The 21,609-nt window shown below is 42.4% G+C and overlaps 1 protein-coding gene across 1 annotated transcript; it reads right to left on the reverse strand.

The window, feature by feature from the left end:
* Positions 1-14,355: 14,355 nt before the first annotated feature.
* LOC115687685 (probable LRR receptor-like serine/threonine-protein kinase At4g36180) lies at positions 14,356-17,996 on the reverse strand. Its single transcript, XM_030613320.2, has one exon. It carries the CDS (start codon positions 17,943-17,945, stop codon positions 14,520-14,522), a length of 3,426 nt encoding a protein of 1,141 aa, XP_030469180.2. The 5' UTR covers positions 17,946-17,996; the 3' UTR covers positions 14,356-14,519.
* Between the last annotated feature and the right edge of the window lie 3,613 nt (positions 17,997-21,609).

Raw genomic sequence — 21,609 nt, forward strand, 5'->3', positions numbered from 1 at the left:
CCAATGTCTAATTGTTATTTTTTATTTTATCAAATTTTCTATTTAGTTGCCAACTTTTATTTGCCTCGAACAACCCATCATATTAACTAACTCTTTTTATAGCTTAGCAACCTAAATTAGCATGGCTCGCCAGTTTTTCTCCAATTAAAGTATTGGATTTGAATTACTTATCAACGTTCATTTGATTGTTTTAATTTGCCAAATTTTCTTATAGTTTACAAAATTTTATTTACATTTCTTTACAAAGTCTTGAATTTACCAACTTTTTCTTAGAAATTACCAACCTAAACTAAAGCGCCTTCCTAACTCTTTTTCCCATTAAGTTACCATCTACTTAAAAAGTTTAATTTTCTTTCAATTACAAACTTTTCTTAACTTTTAACCAACTTTTGTTTACCCTTGTTAAGTACACCTTCTTATACCGACTCTTATACGAAGCTACAAATCTTAATTTAAGTGAATTATCAATTTTTTTTCAATAAAGTTATCAACTCCTATTAGGTTATCAACTCTTATTAGAATTACTTACCAACGTTATTTTCTTCTCTTTTTAATATACCAACTTTTCTAAAGTTGTTAAATCACTCAAATGAAGGTTAAAAATTTCATATAATAGTTGGACAGTGGTAAAAAAAGCTAAAAAAAAAAGTTGGTTAAAGATGAGATAAGTGTTTTTGTCAAAAACAAGAGAAGTTGTAAAATTAAGAAAAAAACAAATAAACATTAGTAACTAACTCATACAAAAGTTGGACATGCAAAAATTAGTTGGTAATTTAATCGTTAAAAGGGTTGGTAAGCAAGGTAACTGAATGTGGTAACTTAACAAAATAGTTGGTAAGAAACTCAAATGAGAATTGACAACAAAAACCAATTGCTAACTTAATCGGAAAAAAAGCTAGTAAGCCACAAAAAAAGATTGCCAATTTCATCAAATAACGAGAGAGCTTAAAGAAATTCAAACTGAATAAAAGGTCACGTTTTCAATAATTATTTAAAGCATATGTTCGCACTTGGAAAGTAAGTAGCAGGCAGTTCCATGCACCACACTATAGTAATCGAAACCACCCATCCCAAGATTGATTCGGTGGTAAGGGTGTTCCCATACTATAACTGATGGCTTTGAATCGGTTTCCTACTGTGGACAAATTAGATTTAAGTGGAGGGTCATGACAACGGTTTACTATACCAGTTTTCTTCCAATTAGCCGGCTAATTACAATCGTGTTCCTAGATTATATACATACTTACATATATATGTGTATCAACTCTCTACATACCCAGTTGTCAAGAGTAAAAAAGATAAAAGAAAAGGAAATGCCAAACAAACCAGCGCGACGTGGTGCTAATCAATAAATGCGCAAAAGGATGTGCCATATATTTTTCGAAGTGATATTGCAAATTTCAAATGCATAACGTGGCATGCATACCGAATAGGCAAAGCGCAAAATTGATGATCTGAGCACTGCAAGCAACATCATGATCATCAGATGCCGCGTAGGTATATAGTTTTTTTGACTTTGTTATGCAAATCATTAATAATCATGGAAACAACGCACGCACGTGTTGCGACATTTCATTCTATATAGGAAGAAGCTAGGGCTCTCTGCTACTTTTACAGCGTTTCTTTTCTTCTTCTTTTTTTTACTGTCTTGGATGTAAAATTTAGCAATATGGAGATTTCGTCTGTAGTTGCATTCATCAGCACCTTTAAGCATAGTTTCTTTTCTTTGAGAAAACAAAGTATCATAGCGCTAAATAAGTTCCAATTTAGTATATTCACAGACTTCAACCTTCTACGTTAAGATATATCCGATCTGGATGGGCTTTGTTTCATCAGCAAAGACAAGGCAGATCTTGTGTGGATTGTATATGCACCGTAGTTGGAGCCAGCGGCTCTCTTCGGGTTCCCTCATCTAAGATCCTTGAGAAAGAGGATCAAGTTGGCCATTGTGAACAACTTAAATGCCCCATGAGTCACGAATATTACCAAGAAATAAAATGACCGGAAGTTCAAGTATAAATATGGCTCAAACAACTTGTAATAAAAATACAATATCAAGAAAATTCTACAAAATGCTTACTACGTTCCTGTTATGATGAAACAAGCATATAGAGGCCAATATAGCAAAAGCCATCATGGATGCAGCAGCTCCATGGTGACAATGCGAAGGATATCTTCCTCCAATATATGATATGGGCAATGATAATCGATAACCAGTTTGGTAGAATCTCGACATAGTGAAAGGATCCTTGTTCACTACGGTGACCCGAGATCATTGTTTGGATCTTCGAAGATCAAATAGCAATGATGGAAAGTAATGAGTCGAAGACAAAGATAGGAGATGAATAATTTCTTTTCTTTTCTTTTCTTTTTGGCACAATTTTCTATTTAGACACGAGAACCAAATGCGACAAATTAACTAATTGCCATGTCAATCTTACCTAAAAGTTCATGCCCACATATTTGCAAGTTACTTGGAATAAGGCCAAGATTTATTCTGGGGTTCTAATGAAGAATGATAACATGCATATAACTGACTGAATTCTAATAAAGAAGCTGGTCAAAAACCTTGGCCTCCCTAAACAAAGAGACATCTCTTTCCTTTAGAAGAGTACCAAACAGTACTTGTCATTTGGTGACCTCTGTGCATTCATACGATTATGGATTTTGATTAGGAAATTTTTAGGTTTTTTTAAGTTGAATTGTGAACACATGACTTTGAGCGACGGTGCTAGTGAGCAACATGTTTTCTCGTGGACAACCAAAATTCCTAGTCATTAGGTGATGATACCATGTTTGAGCATACGGGCATGAGCTCGGCTTTGGCACACCATGTCAAACCCATATTGCATCTCGTGTTGATGGTCAAAGCGAACCCTCCATGCATGTTGATACTTCGAGTTTTGTGATGAATAACTTTCCCTTCATCTGACTATAGTAAGAGGTTATGTCGAAAAAGAATCGAGGCTGAGGCTATGCTCGAGATCGTACGATTGATTGGGTTATAAAAGTACCAATTAGTCTAGTTATGGACATATGAATTATCATATATGCGAATGATAATATTTAGATTAGGGTGCTCATATGCTTTCCAGCTTTAAGTGGGTGAAACTTATCAGATTAAGTGGCGTAAGCTTGGGGTTGCAAGGATGAGGCAATTAATTAGACCTAGTTTCATATAATATTAGGCTATGCAAAGGGGTGTGGACGGTGAGTCCACGTAGGCGGTGGTTGTCGGCCGCGGACAGGCCAATCATGCGGCGGACCGCATCATTGTAGTCATGAGGCTCTCGGCGGTCCCCACCCACCATTTCCACACCTCTCATTTTTAAGCTGGGGCGGTGAGAGCTCAACTTCAAGACTCTCTCTCTCTCTTTCTCTAAACCCTAAAAGGTGGCGTTTCAAATTTCAACATGTCAAAAAAGAAACCATCTTTTCTTATAAAACTATTAAGCATGGGACAAGGGGAAGTAAATTACAAGAGATTGGTAGAGTGGTCAAGTACTTTTCCGTGTTGAAATCACGGTACCTCTCATTTTGAGCAACTCCGGAGACTACTCCTACCATTCAGCAGATGCGGCGTAAACCGATGTATCTACACGAAGGTGATTTGTGTATATTTTTGTGGATTAATCGAGTCGAAAAGTTCGAATATCTAGAATTTGGACGTTCTTCTTTTATAGAGTGATTGGCCTTATTTCGTCCTCGTTCATATAATTTAATGGGTATTTTATCACATTTTTCATTCTTTGGGGAGAGGAGAAAGAAGAGTTAGCGTAAACAGCAAAAGGAGATCCTGGGCGGGTCCAATTGGGATCTTTAAACCTTTTTGACATCGACCCTCCTCCAAACCCTCTCTCTCTCTCTCTCGCTCTCTCTCCACGAGAAGAACACCTTAATCCTTCATTATTCCTGACAGTCAGCTATGCGCAAATCTTGATTTTATGGTTGATCTAGGTGGTGGAAGACTAATGGCCCTGAATTTTCCTTTTTATCCTTACGGAACAAATCTATAGCTTTAACCAAACTCTTCAACATCACTCCTCTCTCTCTCTCTCTCTACACATCAAGAGTTGTGAAACACAAGCTTCTTTCAGGGGGACATGAACCATGATAGCACCCCACTGACGAGTACCTTCTCCCTTTGAAAATAACTGTGCGATGCCCATCCCTGTTCATCTCCATGAGTGTGACTTTGGAGATGGAAGGTAAGAGAGAAAAGAGAGATGCCGAAATGATTCGGGGTGGATACGTGATACACTTCAACAGGAACTCTCTAGCAGTACACAGTCGGCATAAAAGAGTGAAAGCAACAAAGATATGACCCGATTGATTGAGAAAGAATATTGCAAATTATGCAAGCCTTGATGGTGATCTGTATCGAATGGAGAGACGATGAATGATGATGACAATGATGACGACGGAGATGGTGGTTGGTCTCAACTCTGCCTCGTGTTCATTCGCGCCATGGCTGAAGCTTCCGATGGGGGGTCCAATTGCAAAATCATGTTCGTGACATTGTGAAATTGACAAGTTAATTATATCTGTTTGCTTGTGCTGCTCGACAAGCCTCTTTAGGCTCTACAGACTCTCCTCTTTTGCGTTTGATGAGGAATGATGCTTGTGCTAATTTGACAAAAAAGGGTTCTATTTTTTCTTGATGCCCCAAGCTTTATCTCCCCCTTTCCTTTCCGCATTCATTTAGTCAAGATTCTTCATTATTTGGTTACTTACGCGTTAGTAGTCAGGACGAAAGTACACATGGTAAATAATATCATTTTTCAGGATAATTGAAGACTTGAAGTCACAATATGTTCTGTCTAGGATTAACTCTCTCTCTCTCTCTCTCTCTCTCTCTCTCTCTCTCTCTCTCTCTCTCTCTCTCTCTCTCTCTCTCTCTCTCTCTCTCTCTCTCTCTCTCTCTCTCTCTCTCTCTCTCTCTCTCTCTCTCTCTCTCTCTCTCTCTCATGTTTCTTTTTGTATTAAGAATTGACTTTCTCTGGTATGGCATTGTATTAGCATCGTCGCATATGCTAACAAGTATTTAACAAATATCAATTTGGAATTCGATGTGTCATGTCGGCAAAATTGGCTCAGTGATCGCCGGAAGAACTTGATTGCAGCAAATCCGAATCATTTAGGACTTGATTGTATATTCTCACACATTTAGGGCTTAATTGCACATTGAGCAAAACGTTTGGGCTCAATTCTAATTAATATAACTGGTATATTAGCCCTAATTCATGAGCAAGCTAATTTATATCAATGGTAGATTTCTGATTTTTGTGGGATAAACTTTTGTGAGGCAAAACAAAAACCCAATCATTCCAAAAGATCAACCAAAGAGATGCCAAATCCGAATTCATATCTAGTTGGATCCACCTTCATTCAAAATTTTAACCTAAAAGTTATGGCCAATTAAAATATATTGATTGATTCACACCGCATCCTATGTGAGATTTCTTTCGTCGAACCCCCTCACACGTGCACCTCGACAAAAGCAAAAGTGGATTTCATTCACGATTTATCGAAGAAGCCACGTAAAATGATTATACTTCTAGTTGCCATGTCCACATATCACACTCATTTAACCTTGCGTTGCTTCCATCAATTCCGGTCCCATATTTTTCTTCAAGCCTTGAGTGAATGACAATCATTCTGAACGTGTGTCTCAGTCTCAATGCCTCCTTTTGACAAAGTTTAGTGCCCTTCCAAGAAATTCTGGTATTTCTCATAATTTTATATGATTGAATGCACTTAAGATGAAGACAAATTGTCATCCCAATTAAATCAAGGTTCTTTGCCATCAGATAAGGAGCATGATCAAAGTCAACCTTTATTTTGCCATTGATATGATGAACTTGTGCATGCAATACAAGTTCTTGTTAAGTACATTCAAAAAAGCAAGAATTATGGGTGTGAAGTATCATATCTCCCATCAGAAACATGACACATTTGCATCGTTTTGGATCTGAAGCTTTCACACGTCACATATGAAATCAATCAATCATTGAAATTATTGTGGCTAATGTTTCTTTCTGACTTTTTCCTTCCCTTTTTATTTTGTTTTCTATGAAACGACAAAGCAAAAAGGGAGAAAAAACTAGGCTGTGAATGTTCGATTGGGAGGTATTAGCCCAGGCCAACCCAAGCATGGTCCAATGAGTTTGAAAAATCCCTCTCTATTTTAGTGATACATATAGCTAGACAGGTTAATTATAAACAAATCGAGGAGTTTCGATTGGATTTGATGAGAAGAGAGTCAACTAATCTCTATATTATGAACTAAAAACGAGTTAGCTCATGTGGCTCTTCATGCATTTGAGAACTTCTCTCCAACCAGATGACTTCAAGAGCTCTCTCTCGAAACCCAGGCATGGATTTTTAAATTTGGTAGAGATTATTCGTGTGCTAAATTATATAGAAACAAAACCTTGAAAAAACAGGTTCGCCATGTTGACTTTGAAAGACAACATATATGACAAGGTATGCTCTAGAAACAAAGTTTTCATATGTGTGCACCGAATTATTCTTCTTCAAGTTCTCTTGGGTGCCAAATTAACTCAATGAGGCGCAGTGGAGGGAAAAAGGAAAAAAGAAAAAAGAAAAGAAAAGAAATTGAAATTTTTTTTTGCAAGAATGATTTACGTCAGCGCCGGCCGTTCCACGTAAGATAGCGAGCGCTAACTAGATCGTCATGTCAGCAATTTCAGGTTAAAATTTGTCAGAATGACTAAATTAACAAATCGTTAAAAGTTTTAGGACTAAATTAGCAAATCATTAAACATTGTAGGACTAAATTGGCACAATTGAAAGGTTTAGGACTAAATTTGCAAGTTGTCAAAAGATTTAGGATTAAATTGGCACAATTGAAAGGTTTAGGACTGAATTAACCGCCGTGCAATAAGTTTATGACTTTTTGTCAATTCAATACTAAACCTTTCAATTTTGCCAATTCAATCATAAACCTTTTATATTTATGCCAATTCAGTCCATCCAATCAATTTTGGTCAGCCGACGCTGACGTGGATGCCAGCTGGCCAAAATTGACCGGATGGACTGAATTGGCACAAATGCAAAAGGTTTAGGATTGAATTGGCAAAATTAAAAGATTTAGGATGGAATTGGCAAAAATGCAATAAGTTTATGATTTTTTGAAAAGTTTTCTCGTTGCTCGTTCATAATCTCATGAATGTAGCAAGCACTTGGGCTATATCTTATTAGATATGGGACACATACATTGCAAGTCCAAAAAGTTCATAAAACTTCGTGCACTTAATTCTTAAAATTTGTCAACTCCCTGCACTTGAATCCTTTTGTTACCTCCATTAGTATTTAAGCTAGTGGACGGAAAATACCCAGTAGCTTTTTTTTATTATTTTTGGATAATACGTGGCTTTTCCAATAAATTTTTTCGATTTTTGCATGCGAAAACAATGGCGTTTTAACACGGCATCAGAAAATTGAAAAGCTAAACTAAATAAAAAATAATTAATCCTAAATAAAAAATAACAATAAGATAACCTACGAAAAATTGGGGTAGGCGTAGTGGGGAAGAGGGGTAGCGCAACTTTTCCAACCAGCCGACCCTCTACAAGCAACCCTCACCGAGGTTGTGACGACGGCCCTCGCTAATGGTTAGACAATGGTCGTGAGCCCTCATCACGACCTCGGCGAGGGGAATGGGGGCCCCGCCCCCTCGCCAGTTGCCCCTAACCCCTACAATCTTCTTTTCCATTTTTTTAGTCCTTCTATATCCTTAGATGATATTTTTACTTTCAATTTTAGTTTTTAAAATTTTTTAGAACTTATGTTTTAAATTTCTTCTAATGTTTTATTTTTGCTAATGTGGCGAAAAAAAGAAGTCATTTTTGTATTGACAGCGCTCCATCACCGGATAAAATGGGTGCATAAGATTAAAAATGCAATAGGACAAGCCACGTGGCATTTTCCATCCACGAATATAACGGAAGAGCCTAAGTGCATGAAATTGACAAGTTTTGGGACTTAAATGCACGAAATGAAAGTTCTAGAATTAAAGTGCATAAAACTATTAAGTTTTAGGACTTAGCTCACTCGAGACGGCTCGCTCAAAAGTGAGAATTACCAGTAAATCTAAAATAAGTAATCTCTTATTTGAATTGGTTTTTTTTTTAGGTCGAATTATTTGCACTGGTTGAATGAGTCAATTTGTGTCATATGTGATTATTTCATCTGCTCAAGTATCACATAAATCGATGCCTATGTGATCAAGCTATGCTCAAGAGCTTGGGTTTAGCTTGATTGTGAACACGGCATATCTCGTGTATGAATCACAAAACCTCCAGCTGAGGATTATCTGAGGTGCCATGGCCACGAGTTCCAGGTTGGAGCCTTTTCAAGTGCGTATGAACTAGATAATTTGCTTTCATTTATGACAATCAATCAAGTCAAAAGTTCAGATACCCCTTGATGTAAAAAAAACTAATCGTTAACCCAAGCTTTGCGCGGATTTTGAAGATAGTAATTTTTTTTATCCATAACTCATATCTCGTAATGGATTTATTTAGGGAAAATTAACTTATTGCACTTTTGCCAATTCAGTTCTAAACATTTTAACTTTGCCAATTGAGTCCTAAATCTTTTCAAGTTTTGCCAATTGAGTTTATCCGATCAATTTTAACCGGAAATCGCTAACATGGATGTCAGTTATCCTATGTCGCACGGCTGGCGCTAACATGGACAATTTTTGATAGTATTATAGTATTTTTTTTTGAATTTTTATTAATTGTTTATATTTTCTTTCTTTTTATTTTTTTTAATCAAAGGGCTGGCGACACTGGTTGAGGGTCAGCCATGCCATGTGGGACAGCCGGCGTTGACTGGACTGCCACGTCAATAATTTCCGATCAAAATTAGCCGGATGGACTCAATTGGCAAAATGTAAAAAAGGTTTATAACTCAATTGACAAAATTATGTCACGCCGGCCATGCCACGTAAGACCACCGGCATCCACGTCATCGATTTCGAGCTTAAATTGGCCTGATGGACTGAATTGCTACAATTGTAAAAAGTTTGGGATTAAATTGGTCAAATTGAAAAATTTAAGTCTGAATTTGTACCAATGCAATAAGTTTAGGACTTTTTTGGTAGTTTTCCCTCAACTTTAGAGGCAATCTTCATAGAAGTTTTTGGCATTATATATTTAGATAGATGGCGCTATGCTTCACTACAAATTATGTTACATATTACTTGATCTGCCCGTGCCTTGCACGGGGTTCATACAAAAGCTTAAGTCGCTACCATTTGTAGGTAATATCACGTAATCATCTTCCGTTGACAAGGGAAATTCTTGTGCTTACACAAAGATTCACCTTCTAGTCTTATGCCATTTCGACAGATCGATTCCGTCTCGTCAAAAAACATGGTCATACGACACTTGAAAAAATCCTAACAAATCTAGAAATAAAAGACCCGAAATCAAAGAGTCTGGGATTGGAATCTAAACAACACAAAACCCTTCGAGAGAAACGTATCGATGATCCAAAGCTTGCCATCTTTACAGGAAAAAGCCAGTTAAGCATTTATCACATGTTCAATTGGATGCTTTGAAAAAGTGACTCCCCATAATGTACGATTGACTTAGTTATCTTTAGATGATAAGATTCATTGGATTCGATCCTTCCATTTAATTTCAAAGTGATTGGCTTATCACGTGTCTTGAATTTTCATCCTATCATAAGAAAAAAAAAAGGGGAAAAAAAAGAAGAAGAAAGAAGTTTGATCTTATACATTTTCGCAGTTAGAAAGGAAAATCGTGTTCTCTTGGATACAATTGAAAAGCTTCTTTTGATCCTTTAGCGATGCACTTGGCTACCGATCGGCCTCGAGATTTCCCAAGTATATATATTATCTAGATAAATAAATTCATCACATTGGTAAGGTCATTTATTTAACAAGCACCGCCATAATATTTTAAAACAACATTAAATGACAAAAATCCAAATTTATACAAATTATAATGGGTTATTTTAGCTAAAAGTATATTTCAGTTCATTTATATATGTGGTTTATGGCCAAAACTCACATTTATTTTTGTTTTAAGATAAGATTGGTTAGTCTAAACTATTTTGGGCTCAGACCAAAAATAACTATTTTGGGCTGATTTTTGGTTGCATTACTAAAAGGACATTGAATTTGGTTCAGAGTAAAGCATCTTGCTTAGATGCTTCTAGGCCCAATACAGGCCCAACATGCAAATGTCCGTGAAGCCCAGCCATTTTGCCTCCAACGAAAAATTTATTTTTATCAAGCGGTCTTGTGCAAATGACCGAAAATCAGGCTTCTCCTATAAAAATCATGAACAAAGATGATTGTTACTGATATTATCCTCCACAAAACTTGTTTATGTCCCTTAATTTCCGGTTTTTTAGGGTTTTTGTTATCGGTTTCCGGCGTACGAGCTGCAGATGGCACGGTGACGAGCTTGTGACGTATCATGCGACTACGGACCGTGTTGGTCGCCGAGTTTATCGAAGTGTTCTTATTTGATCAGAACCAATCAACGAGCGGACCTCAATTGGGTGCCAAATACAGCGCCGCACGGTCCTAGAGCTAAGGGAAGACGGCCCGGGTCGTAACACGGCGAGATGCGCGAAATTGTCAAGGGTCCAACGCAACAAATGGGCAACTCCCACGTTATCCTTATTCGATGATAGACGACAAGCACACTTTGTAATAATTTTGTTGGACTCTTTAGTCATCAGGATGACCCAATCTCAAAGAGACATGGTCATGGAGAGTGATTCTTTTCATGAAGTTAGGTAGTTAAGGACAATTTATGGAATAAAAGAACAATGTGTGGAACCTACAACCAATGTAATCGAAACCCATTGAAAATGCACGAGCATCTTGTGGATCCTTATTCTTTGACCATCGGTTGGCCAGTAGTGAGTTCAGGACAAGATGACGAAATGGACTTTAGAACAGAACAATTGGGCGTAAGCAATGTAGGGAGTTCCACCTGGGCGAACAACATTAGAGTCGGGGATAATCCCACCGGAAATCTTAAACTTCACCACGGGACATCAATGTCCTAAACTTTCTTTCGTTTCACCAATACCCCCAACTTGTAATGTTGACCCAATAGTATCTCCTGGTAAGCTTTCATTCGTAATGGCCGTTAGAAATCTGATGTGGCTGCAATCGTGGATAATGCCGGCACACGGATCTAATGTGGCAATGGACAAATGCTGCCACGTCGACCAAGAGCGTAGCCACATCAAATTTTTAACTGCCGCGCAAGCTGTCGCATTGGATTTTTAATGGCCATATGGACGGAAGGTACCGTTCGGTCATTGGTACAAGGTTGGGGGCATTGGTGAGACAACAAGAAGTTTGGGTATTCATGTTCAACGGAAAAAATTAAGATTTTCTTTTTAGATTATTCCATTGAAATTTAGCACACACGAATTTAGAGCAGAAGTGAAGTTTACTGGTGGAGTGGTAGATAAGAATTTGTCGTAAAAATTTATGTTGCTAGAGTCACTGCATTAACCACTGGGGGTTTACCCCAGTGGCCACCCTTCTCACTTGAGAAGGGGGAGGTAGGGAGTTCGAATCCCCACCTTCGCAGGGAGATAGGGGTGGGGCCGCGTAGTTTAAGATGTGGGTTTCGACGCCCACGCCCTGCAAGAGGTGGGGCGCAAGTCTGAGTGTGTATCGTGAGTGAGAGATAGAGTAGGACCGACCATAAAAAAAAAAAAGAGTCACTGCATTTACTATCCAGGCCCATTGCAAGTAATAACTACCACAGAAAACTTACTTTTATGATGGAAACTTTAGGCAAAAAAAGATCGATTCGGTCAAGCGAGAGGAGGGGTTAAGACAAAGCACCATTCCAACCACCGCGCTTTTGAGTTTTCACCATTCACGCTTTGTGGTCATCATTTACGTTCTGTCGCATTGATCCCTACTCATGGTGCAATCTCTTTTGCTTAACAACTCAAGAACTTTGCAAGTGAAACATTAAAATCGTCCTTTCAATGTCGGTGCTCTTGGAAGGATGATGCACGACTCGAAAAATTGGTTGGGGGTCTTGCGTTCAAATTCCTTCCGACTCCTTAGATCATGCCCTTTATCCTAGATGACTTGGAAGTAGTCGTGACAAGTTCCGCCGTAACATATCCTCGGGAGGAGATTGTTGAGACGATGCCACGTAATGATGCGTCGTGATCATGGCGATCTGTGGTACTACGATCGCAAAGTGGGGGGGAAAGAGAAGACACGTGATCTATGTGCTTTCATATGGAGTTGAAAGATGGGGAGAAGTTTTTAGGCTTTGTGCAATGGATTTCCAAATTTCATCATTGATTTGATGGGGAGGCATCGCACGTCATAAAGGACTGCTGCCGCGATCGAGGAAAAAGGAAGCGGGAGGAGGAACGGGGGGAGATGTAAGAAAGAGACGTTTTGGCTTTGCGCACTTGGCTATTTCCGGCGAGAATGTAACCGAATCGAAGCAATATAAAGGGTTGCGTTTGATGTTTTCTTGCCAAGCGAAAATACACTAGGACTCCAATGTACAGAATCACCGAGAGGGCTTACTATCATTTTAGTGGGATAGAGCCCAAGCGTAGCTTTCGAGGGACATCGCATCTTGGGTTTGGCTTCATTGTTTCTGTAAAGCCAGGGGGTCGTTTGGCTTCTTGCTGATCTGAGATTGTGCCATGAGCACTAGGGGTGATTGATTCCACCGGAGTCCGATTTGGATCCGGTCGCTTAAAGTTTAGATCACATTTAAATTTATGTGAATGAAATTCATTTTACTAATTTTTTTTAAGAAATAAAAATAAATAAAAATAAAAATACTTGTAATCGGTCATGTTATCCCTTGGAAGTGGACCTCCCGGACACTGGTTCCACTTTTAGGAACCGAGAACCGAATCTATACTCCCCGAAATCGGCTGGTTCGATCCAGTCTGAGCGGCTCCCAATTTGGACAGTCCCATTTTGCATACCCCTAATGAGCATCGGGACAAGATCGAAAATCGCATTTTTTTTCTTTCCCTTCGATTGCAAAGTTTCTGAAGCACTGCTATCGGCAGGGAGTCTACGAGAAACTCGACATTGATGACAGGCTCTTTAAATAATCAACCTAGAGTGCGCTGAAAGCTGTTATGTCTTAATGAATGGGTCGCGCAAACGATGCGGTACGCGTTGGTAAAGTCGACGAGTTTCTTTCTTTTTGGTCGAGGTTCCAAACCAAATCGTAGTAGCCTAAGTAGGGACATCCGATAAATGGTCCGCCTCGAAAATCCCCTGCGACAAAAAATTTATCTTAATTGGGCGAGCGAGCAACAGCAATAATCTAATGCCAAGGGGATTAAACAAGTAGGTCGGACAGACGACTCAACGGTCACTTCATCGGATAGGACATCGCTTGTCCTGCCTCCCCCGCCATTACAATAATAATCCCAGCAAGGAGCGAATATTTCGGTTCTTGTGCTTTATATATATATATATGTATATAGAAACCATTCATGCACGCATGCGTTGCGGGAGCAGGTAGAAAGGAACCCTCCCTCGGTGGATCGATGGACATCTTCCTGCTGATTTTTGGTAACAGCTGGTGGGGAAAAATGAAAAGACGAGGGGAAGAAGGAAAAGGCAAATTTTCAACCGAGCAAAAAGCCCAATTCCGTAAATCGAAGGATAAATGAGAAGAAAAAGAAGAGATGATGGGGGACCCCACGAAAAGTTCAAAATGAATTGAGGGCGGTGGTGGGGCGCACCTCCTGCCAACATTGGCTCCCGCCCTCTGCTCTGACTTCACACCGCCGCTGGGCCAGGCGGTGGGGGGTGGGGGTGGGGGCCCGAAAGCCACCGGGCCCCGTCGCCTTTTCGGGGAAAAGGCGACGCGCTAGGGCGAAACGGAGACCCCCCACGTGGCGGCCGGAGAGGGGCGGCCGTCGTGGGGGGTTTTCCCGGTCGAGGCCGTGCCGGAGTGTGGCCCCTCCTCCTCCTCCTAGTCCTCTTTCTGGGGGAAAGGGACAGTTCCCTTTTAATTTCGCGCCGGGGGGCCCGCCGCAGTAACGGCTACATTTCCCTCTGAAAAGCTCGGAGCTCGAGCCACGTGACGGAGCCTCCTGCCTCTGAGCATTTGGCGGGAGCCTGCTGCCACGTGGGGGCCCCAACCCCACCCCCCCCGGCCCACGTCCCGAACAGTTTGACCGGCAAATGCTGACTTTTTTTAGCTTCCCGGTGGACCCCCCCCCCCCCCCCCACCCAACAAAACTCCAAGGCCGGCACCGGAATCACCCCCGATGGAGGGAACCAGCGCGAGAGAGGGCAAAAGCGTCAAATAACAGAAAGGCAACAGAAAACCCCGGGGGATAATTTTCGGAAAAAGAAAAAATAGAAAGGAAAAAAAATCGGCTACCATTCACTGTTACATTCTAAAAATAATTAAAATGAGATGGAAAATGTGGTGTTAATGGACGATTTCAGTCTTTCTTCCCCCCCCCCCCCCCCGGTTTGGTCATGCCGGCGAGTGCTGGGACGTCGGGTCGGCCGACGACGGGATGTCGGGACCGACTCGGCAGCCTTCGAGCATGAAAACCACATCGGACATGGTGGGCCGGCCGAGCGGGTCGGGCGTCGTGCAGAGCAGCCCGACCTTCACTCCCAGCAGGAACTCCTCCCACTCGGACGATTCCGGGTCGAGCTCGAGCAGGCCCGGCTCGAGCAGCTCCGTGATCTGGCCCTTCTGGAGCTGTTTCTTGACCCACTTCACGATGTCTTCGTCTTGCGTGAACATCACCGGCCTCTTCCCCGTCAGCAGCTCGAGCAGTACTATGCCGAAGCTGTAGACGTCGGATTCCTTCGTGATTTCCCCGGTGAGTACGGCTTCCGGTGATACGTAACCCAGCGTGCCGACCGCAGTAGAAGTGGAGGTTTCGGCAGGGGTTGCAACGGTTAGTCGTTCGAGGCCGAAATCCGAGAGATGGGCTTCGAAATCGGCGTCGAAGAGCACGTTCTGGGGCTTCACATCCCCGTGAACCATCGAGCAAGAGTGGAGAAACGCTAATCCACGGGCAATCCCCAGGGCGATCAGATGGCGCATTGGCCAATTGAGGACGTGGCCATCTTGGTGGGATGCTTCTTGGAGGAGTGTGGCCAGGTTTCCATTGGGCATGTAGTCATAGACCAGAAGCCTCAAGTCGGGTGCCCCTGCATAGTATCCGCGAAGAACTGTCAAATTTCTGTGCTTCACTTTGCCGAGCGCTTCGGATTCCTTCCTGAACATGTTCTCGTCAAGCGATCCGTCGGGTAGCCTTCGGATTGAGAGCACCATCCCATCATTGAAGCAGGCCTTGAAAACCAATCCATACCGTGTCCTGGCTAATACATTCTCTTCGTCAAACTGCCTAGTAGCTTCAATTGTTTCCGCGAGGGTGATTTTGTTGTTGAACATGACAAGCTTCGGAGCTCCATTATCAGTGCTTCCACGTCCTCCGCTCGATCTAGAACTTGCTCTGGCTGGGCTGGTTTTCTTCTCACCGGCTGCCTTTTCTTTCAGCCTCTTGCGCCATCTCAAGAGGCTGTAGATGTAGAAGCAGCAAAATAAGGTTAGAAGGCAAGCTCCAGATGCGATCACCACAATTAGCAGAATCAACCTCTTCCTCCTATTCCTCTCAGTTGAATCCTGGCACTTCTTTTGGAGCGGCTTACCACACAAGTTCTGATTATTGGCAAATGCTGAAGAATTGAATCGAGAACCAAGCATTGCAGGAATCTCGCCTTCAAGATTATTCCCCGATACGTTGAAACTCGCCAAGCCAGAAATCAGTGTAAAATTGGCAGGGATTTTCCCATCTAAGTTGTTGGTGGAGAGATCCAACGTTTTCAGGTTTGATAGCTCTGTCAATGAGTCGGGAATGCTGCCGGAAAGATGGTTTGAGTTTAGAGATAAAGAAGTCAACGATGAGCACTTTGAGATCTCTTTTGGGATTTCGCCAGACAAGTTGTTTCTCCCTAAATCAAGGATCTTCAGATGTGACAACCGAGAGAGATCAGAGGGAATATGACCAGAAAAAGAATTTGCTCCGAGCTCAAGAACTTCAAGGTCAGAGCAATTTCCCAGCTCCGGTGGGATCAAACCAGAAATCCGGTTCCCTGACAATGAGAGAACCACCAGTGACCGAAGGAACCCGAACGTCAAAGGAAGCTTACCAGAAAAGATATTGAAACTGAGGTTCAAGTACCGCAAACCCACCAAACTACTAAACCCTTCGGGAACATCACCAGATAACTTGTTCTCCTGTAGAGCAACGACTTGCAAGCTCGGCAAACCCGCGAGCTCAAGCGGCAGCTCGCCGAACAAATTCTGCTTGCTCAAATCAAGGGCAGTGAGCTTAAAAAGATTGCCCAAACCGGCAGGAATCGACCCCGAAAGATTATTATCGCTCATGTTCAAGACCACTAATCTGCTCAAGTTCCCAATATTCGCAGGCACCTGACCTGAGAATTTATTTCCACTCAGGTCCAATGTAGTCAAGTTGCTCATCCCCATCATTCGCTCCGGCAAAGTACCGACGAAGCTGTTGCGCCTCAAATTCAAAGTCTCAAGCCCCGTGAGATTACTGATACTTGCAGGAACCAGACCTGAGAACAGATTATTTCCAAGAGACAGAACCCTCAAACCTCTGAATTCACCCAGAAATCCAGGAACCTCCCCAGTCAGCCTATTCCCTTCGAGATCGAGCACCTGCAAAGAAGTACAGTTTCGGATCTCGACAGGAATGGCTCCACCGAAAGAGTTGTTCCCCATCCTCAGGTCCTCCAATCTAAACAAATTTCCAATCGCGCCCGGAAGTGAACCAGAAAGCATGTTCCTCGAAAAATCTAACGCGGTCAAAGTTGGTACATTGGCTAACCACGAAGGAAACGTGCCGGCTATTAAATTCTCCTGGAGATCCAAAACTTGCAGGACGCCGAAACACGGCGTGGTCTTCGGACCAATGATGTCCGTGAGCCCATTAAAGCCGAGTTGAACGATTCTAAGAGACGGCGAGTTACCTGACACGTTGCAGAACAGCGAAGCCGGCACTGAACCGGAGAAATTATTCCGTGAGAGCGCGACCACCTGGAGCTTCTGGAGGGCGCCAATGGCGGAAGGTATCACTCCACTGAGCGCATTCCCCTCGGCGCTCAAATGCACGAGCGAAGAGCAATTAGCGATCGCAGAGGGTAAAGTTCCGTCCAGTAGATTGTAGTCGAGCCAGAGATACTCTAGCTCCTGAAGCTCGCCGAACAGCGCAGGAATCTCGCCGGTGAAGTTGTTATACGAGAGATTGATGAGCTTCAGCTGAGACAAGTTGGATAGGCTGCGAGGAACGTCGCCGGAGAAGGAGTTGGACGAGAGATCGAGATACCGGAGGTTGACGGGGAGGCCGCCGGCTATGTCGCCGGAGAGGCGGTTCTGCGCCAGGTTCAGGACGTGGAGATCCGTGAGGTTCGCTATCTCCGGCGGGAGGTTGCCGGAGAACGAGTTGTACTGCAGGAAGACGGCGGTCAGGCGGCCGCATTTGGCGAGGGAGGCGGGGATGCTCCCGTTGAAGGCGTTCGACCTGAGGCTGAGCTTGCTCAGCATGGCCAGCCCGGAGATGCGGTCGGTGAGCCGGCCGACGAGCTGGAGCCTGGGGAGGCGGAGCTCGGCGACCCGTCCGCCGGCGCAGGTGACGCCGCGCCAGTCGCAGGGCGCCGACGGCGTGGACGGGTCCCAGCCGTCCAGCGCGCCGAGCGGGTCGTGGAGGTCGAGCTTGAAGGAGGTGAGGGACTCGATTTCCACGACCGCCTCGGCGCTCCGGGCGGCGCCCCTCGCCGGGGTCGTCCCGGAGAGCGCCGCCGCGACGAGGACGACGAGGCGGAGGCGGAGCAGGAGGGGGGGAGGAGCGGCGGCCATCGCGAGAGACGCCGGAGGAAGGCGGAGCGAAACGGGGAGGGAGGGAGGGAGGGAAGGAGGAGGCGGCGGCGGCTCGGGAACGGCTAGAGGACGCGTCGCGGAGCGAGCGGAGAGAGAGGAGGCGTCGCAGCCGCCGTCGCCATTGGTGGAGAAGCGCTGCAGAGAGAGCGAGTGCAAATGGTGCAGAGACGGAAGAGAGAGAGAGAGTTGCTGCAGTACTACTGTGGGGGGTTTTTGTTTCGTTTCGTTTCGTTCCTCCTCTTTTCAAAACCCGGAAAAGGCTTTTCCGGTGGTGGGGCCGGGTCGGGTCGGGTCGAGCTCCTCCTTTTTTATTATTTTATTATTTTTTAAAATTATTTTTTTTAATGCTTATTTTTTTAACCCCATCCGGTCCATACGAGGGGGATGCGGGGGGGAGAATCATTGAGGACCGCGGGGGGTAAGGTGGTAATCTTATGTACATTTGCCCCGTAATAAAGCCATGATTAATCGGGTTTAATTAACTGACCCATTTTGGGGAAGCCCGAATAATAGGCGCGAAAGGGCGAGATCTGTAGCCTGTGTGTCCCCCCTCCAATCGGAAGTGCTAATTTTATCGTCTGCATGGACCTCCTCCTCTCCTGATGCGGTCTATATTATCTTGTCTTTTGACATCATGATGTTGCCGTCCTTCTTCTTTATTTTCTTTTTTTGGCTCGAAATTTAGATTAAAATCGATATTTATGTGAATTTCTATTAAATAATTTTTTTTTACTTATGGATTATGGGTTTGATAGATGTGAGCTGCCCATATTGGGCTAACCCAGCCCGTGACCTAAATGGCAGTTTCTTAAGAATTCAAAACAAAAAATAAAAGATTATCTAATAAAAAAGGAGAGGAGATAGCGGTTATCAAGAACACAACAAAAAAGAAGATTACGTTAGTTCCTTCTACTACTCTTCTATCAAGCGACGAGAAACCGTGACTCCCAAGAAAGATCTCTCTCTAAAGACTGCTGCAAAGATGGCACTTTAATCTGTGGATATCCAAACGTTCGTAATTGTAATGTACCAGTTCTCGATCAGTGGTAGAGGCATGCACGGGATGATAGAACGTCGTTTCTTGGGCACATATTGTGTGAGGAATACATTTTTCGTATTTACAAATAAAGTTGGTAAACTAACTGTGCGGAGAAATAACTGCGATATACTTCTTCAGTGCAAGCTTTCTGGGTTGCGGATGGTGCGGAGTAGTTATGTCTCAAACTGTGTTTCTATATTATTGGGTGATCTTAAGCCTTTCTCACTACAAAAGCTAGCTCAAATAGTGAGACTTTCCTTCACACTTATAAATTGACCGTTAAACCTTCCACGATCAATGTGGGACAACCTCAACAATATCCCCCTCACACATCAGACTCTAGGTCAAAGCTGCGATAATCCGTATCTCTCCCGTGTGACTGTTAGGTCCAGACTTATTGCCAACCTAAACTCTAATACCAGTGTTGGGTGGTCCTGGCCTCTTTCACTTTAAAAGCTAGCTTAGAGGGCGATGCTTTCTCTCACATTTATAAACCGATCACCAGCCCCAATCTCGACATATATAAAGGTTGTGACACCCCTACGGTAGCGTCCAAAAATGATCGCTAGGACTAGTCGCCTTTCCCCACCCTTTTTATTAATGAAAAAAAAGCGTGGCCTATCTCCCTCTTGAGTGAGTGAAAACCCCCAAAAAAAAATACCATTTTGATCAAAATTTGTCCTCCCAAACACAACATTTTCGAGAATATTTAGGCGTGAAGACTTAAGAGTCGAGGAGTAATCCGCTTTTGTGGCATTGGTCAGCTAAATTATTAGCATTTTGGAATTTGTATTTCCTCCCCGCCCTCCAATTATGGAATTAAAAGAGTTAAAGTCAAAAAGATGCTGCTGCACTTGTCCCTCCATCCCCAAATTGCTAACCCTAGTATTAATTATGCGAGAATCTATAATTTCATGCTCCTAAAATTCTACTCATAAATAAATGAGCTTTGCTAGCATGATAATCTTTGAGCTAATATGAGAGTAATCACACGATAAGAGACACAAATTATTAAATGAGTGGACCTCATAATAATTTATAATAATTTATTATTATTATTCTTATGATCGATTAAAGATAGATACTTAATTATTTTCTTAAATAATTATGTACTCAAGAAAACAACTCCATAATTTTTTGGGTTAATACCACAAAAAATCCAAAACCGGTACACCTATGATAATTTTACCCCGAACTAATTTTTTTACCACCAAAAACCCCAAACTGGTACACCTGTGATAATTTTTCCCCGAACTAATTTTTTGACCATTAAAAACCCCAAACTGGTATATTTGTGACAAATTTACCCTCCGTTAGTGTCCGTTAAATTGGATTAATATTACAAAAAATCACAAATTGGTAAATTTGTGACAAACAGAGGGGTAAAACCCCAAACTGGTACACCCGTCAGCTACCACATGTCATCAAACTTAGTAATTTGACAGTAAAACTTAACGAAAACTAATGAAGGGTAAATTTATCACGGGTGTACTAATTTGGGATTTTTAGTGGTCAAAAAATTAATTCGGAGTAAAATTATCACAAGTGTACTAGTTTGAGATTTTTATAATCAAAAAAATAATTTATGATAAATTTATGATAAATGTATCAATTTAAAGTTTTTCGTGGCGTTAATCTTAAGTTTTTTTTTCCGAGACCCATAAGTGCAAGTTGTGTCGAAGAAGATAGTTGATAAAAGCCTCCCCCATCATGATTGACAAGAGGGGAAATGCTGTCCGAATCCATGTAAAAACTCCCTCTTTTCATTAAACCTCTACTGCTGTCCTGTCCTGTCCTGTCCTCCTTTTGACTTTCTTGCGGGCAATGTTTCGCGGCCTCTTTTCGCTGGGTGCTTTTGCACTGTCGTTTTGACCGGGTGTCGCTTTTTAACAACCCCCGCAAATTGCATTCGCTGTATCTTTACTTCCGAGTGATTTTTGGTCAAAGATTACTACTATAAAGGAAGGAAGGAAGGGTTAGGTTGAGTAAAGGTAGAGGAGAAAATCCCATAAAGAGCATCATCATGCCACCCTTTTTTAAAAGGTCATCAATGATTCAATGAACAACACTTGAGCCATGGAGGGAAGTACAGCAACAGTAAAAGGATTTGAGTTTGTTTTCATTTTGAAGGCAAAAAATCTTTGGTGGGAAGGCGAATTTGGTCGACTCGACATGCATTCGAGCCTCGTTCTCAGAAGAAGAACGCGGAGTGACTACTTAAAAACTAAGAGAAGACGCTAGAGCAATTAGCAGTCTCGAAAGGGGAAGATTAGATCCTGCAATAGTCACATCCCGCAGCATGCTGTTCCATTCCAATCCAGAGGTCAAAACACTGCTTAGGTAAGAGGAAGGGCTAGTCAAAGTGAGCTAATGAGCTGGATAACTGTCCCGAGATAAAGAGGGAAGGAGGGAGGGTCATAAAGGGAGGAGCAGTGAGAACGTGCTGGGTCTTTAAAAGCCAGAAGAAAAGTAAAGGGTTTCATTCCATTAGTGAGGTCATGCTGGTGATGCACCCTTTTCCGCATGCCGCGACAGCTACCGAAATTATTACCCAGGCGTTGCTGATATGACTCTCTATGCAGATCCTTCTTGTATATATTTAAC

Source organism: Syzygium oleosum, unplaced genomic scaffold (genome assembly GCF_021117445.2).
Source record: "Syzygium oleosum isolate NSW1041296 unplaced genomic scaffold, Sole_v2.1 Sole_v2.08, whole genome shotgun sequence".
In the NCBI taxonomy this organism is placed as follows: domain Eukaryota; kingdom Viridiplantae; phylum Streptophyta; class Magnoliopsida; order Myrtales; family Myrtaceae; genus Syzygium; species Syzygium oleosum.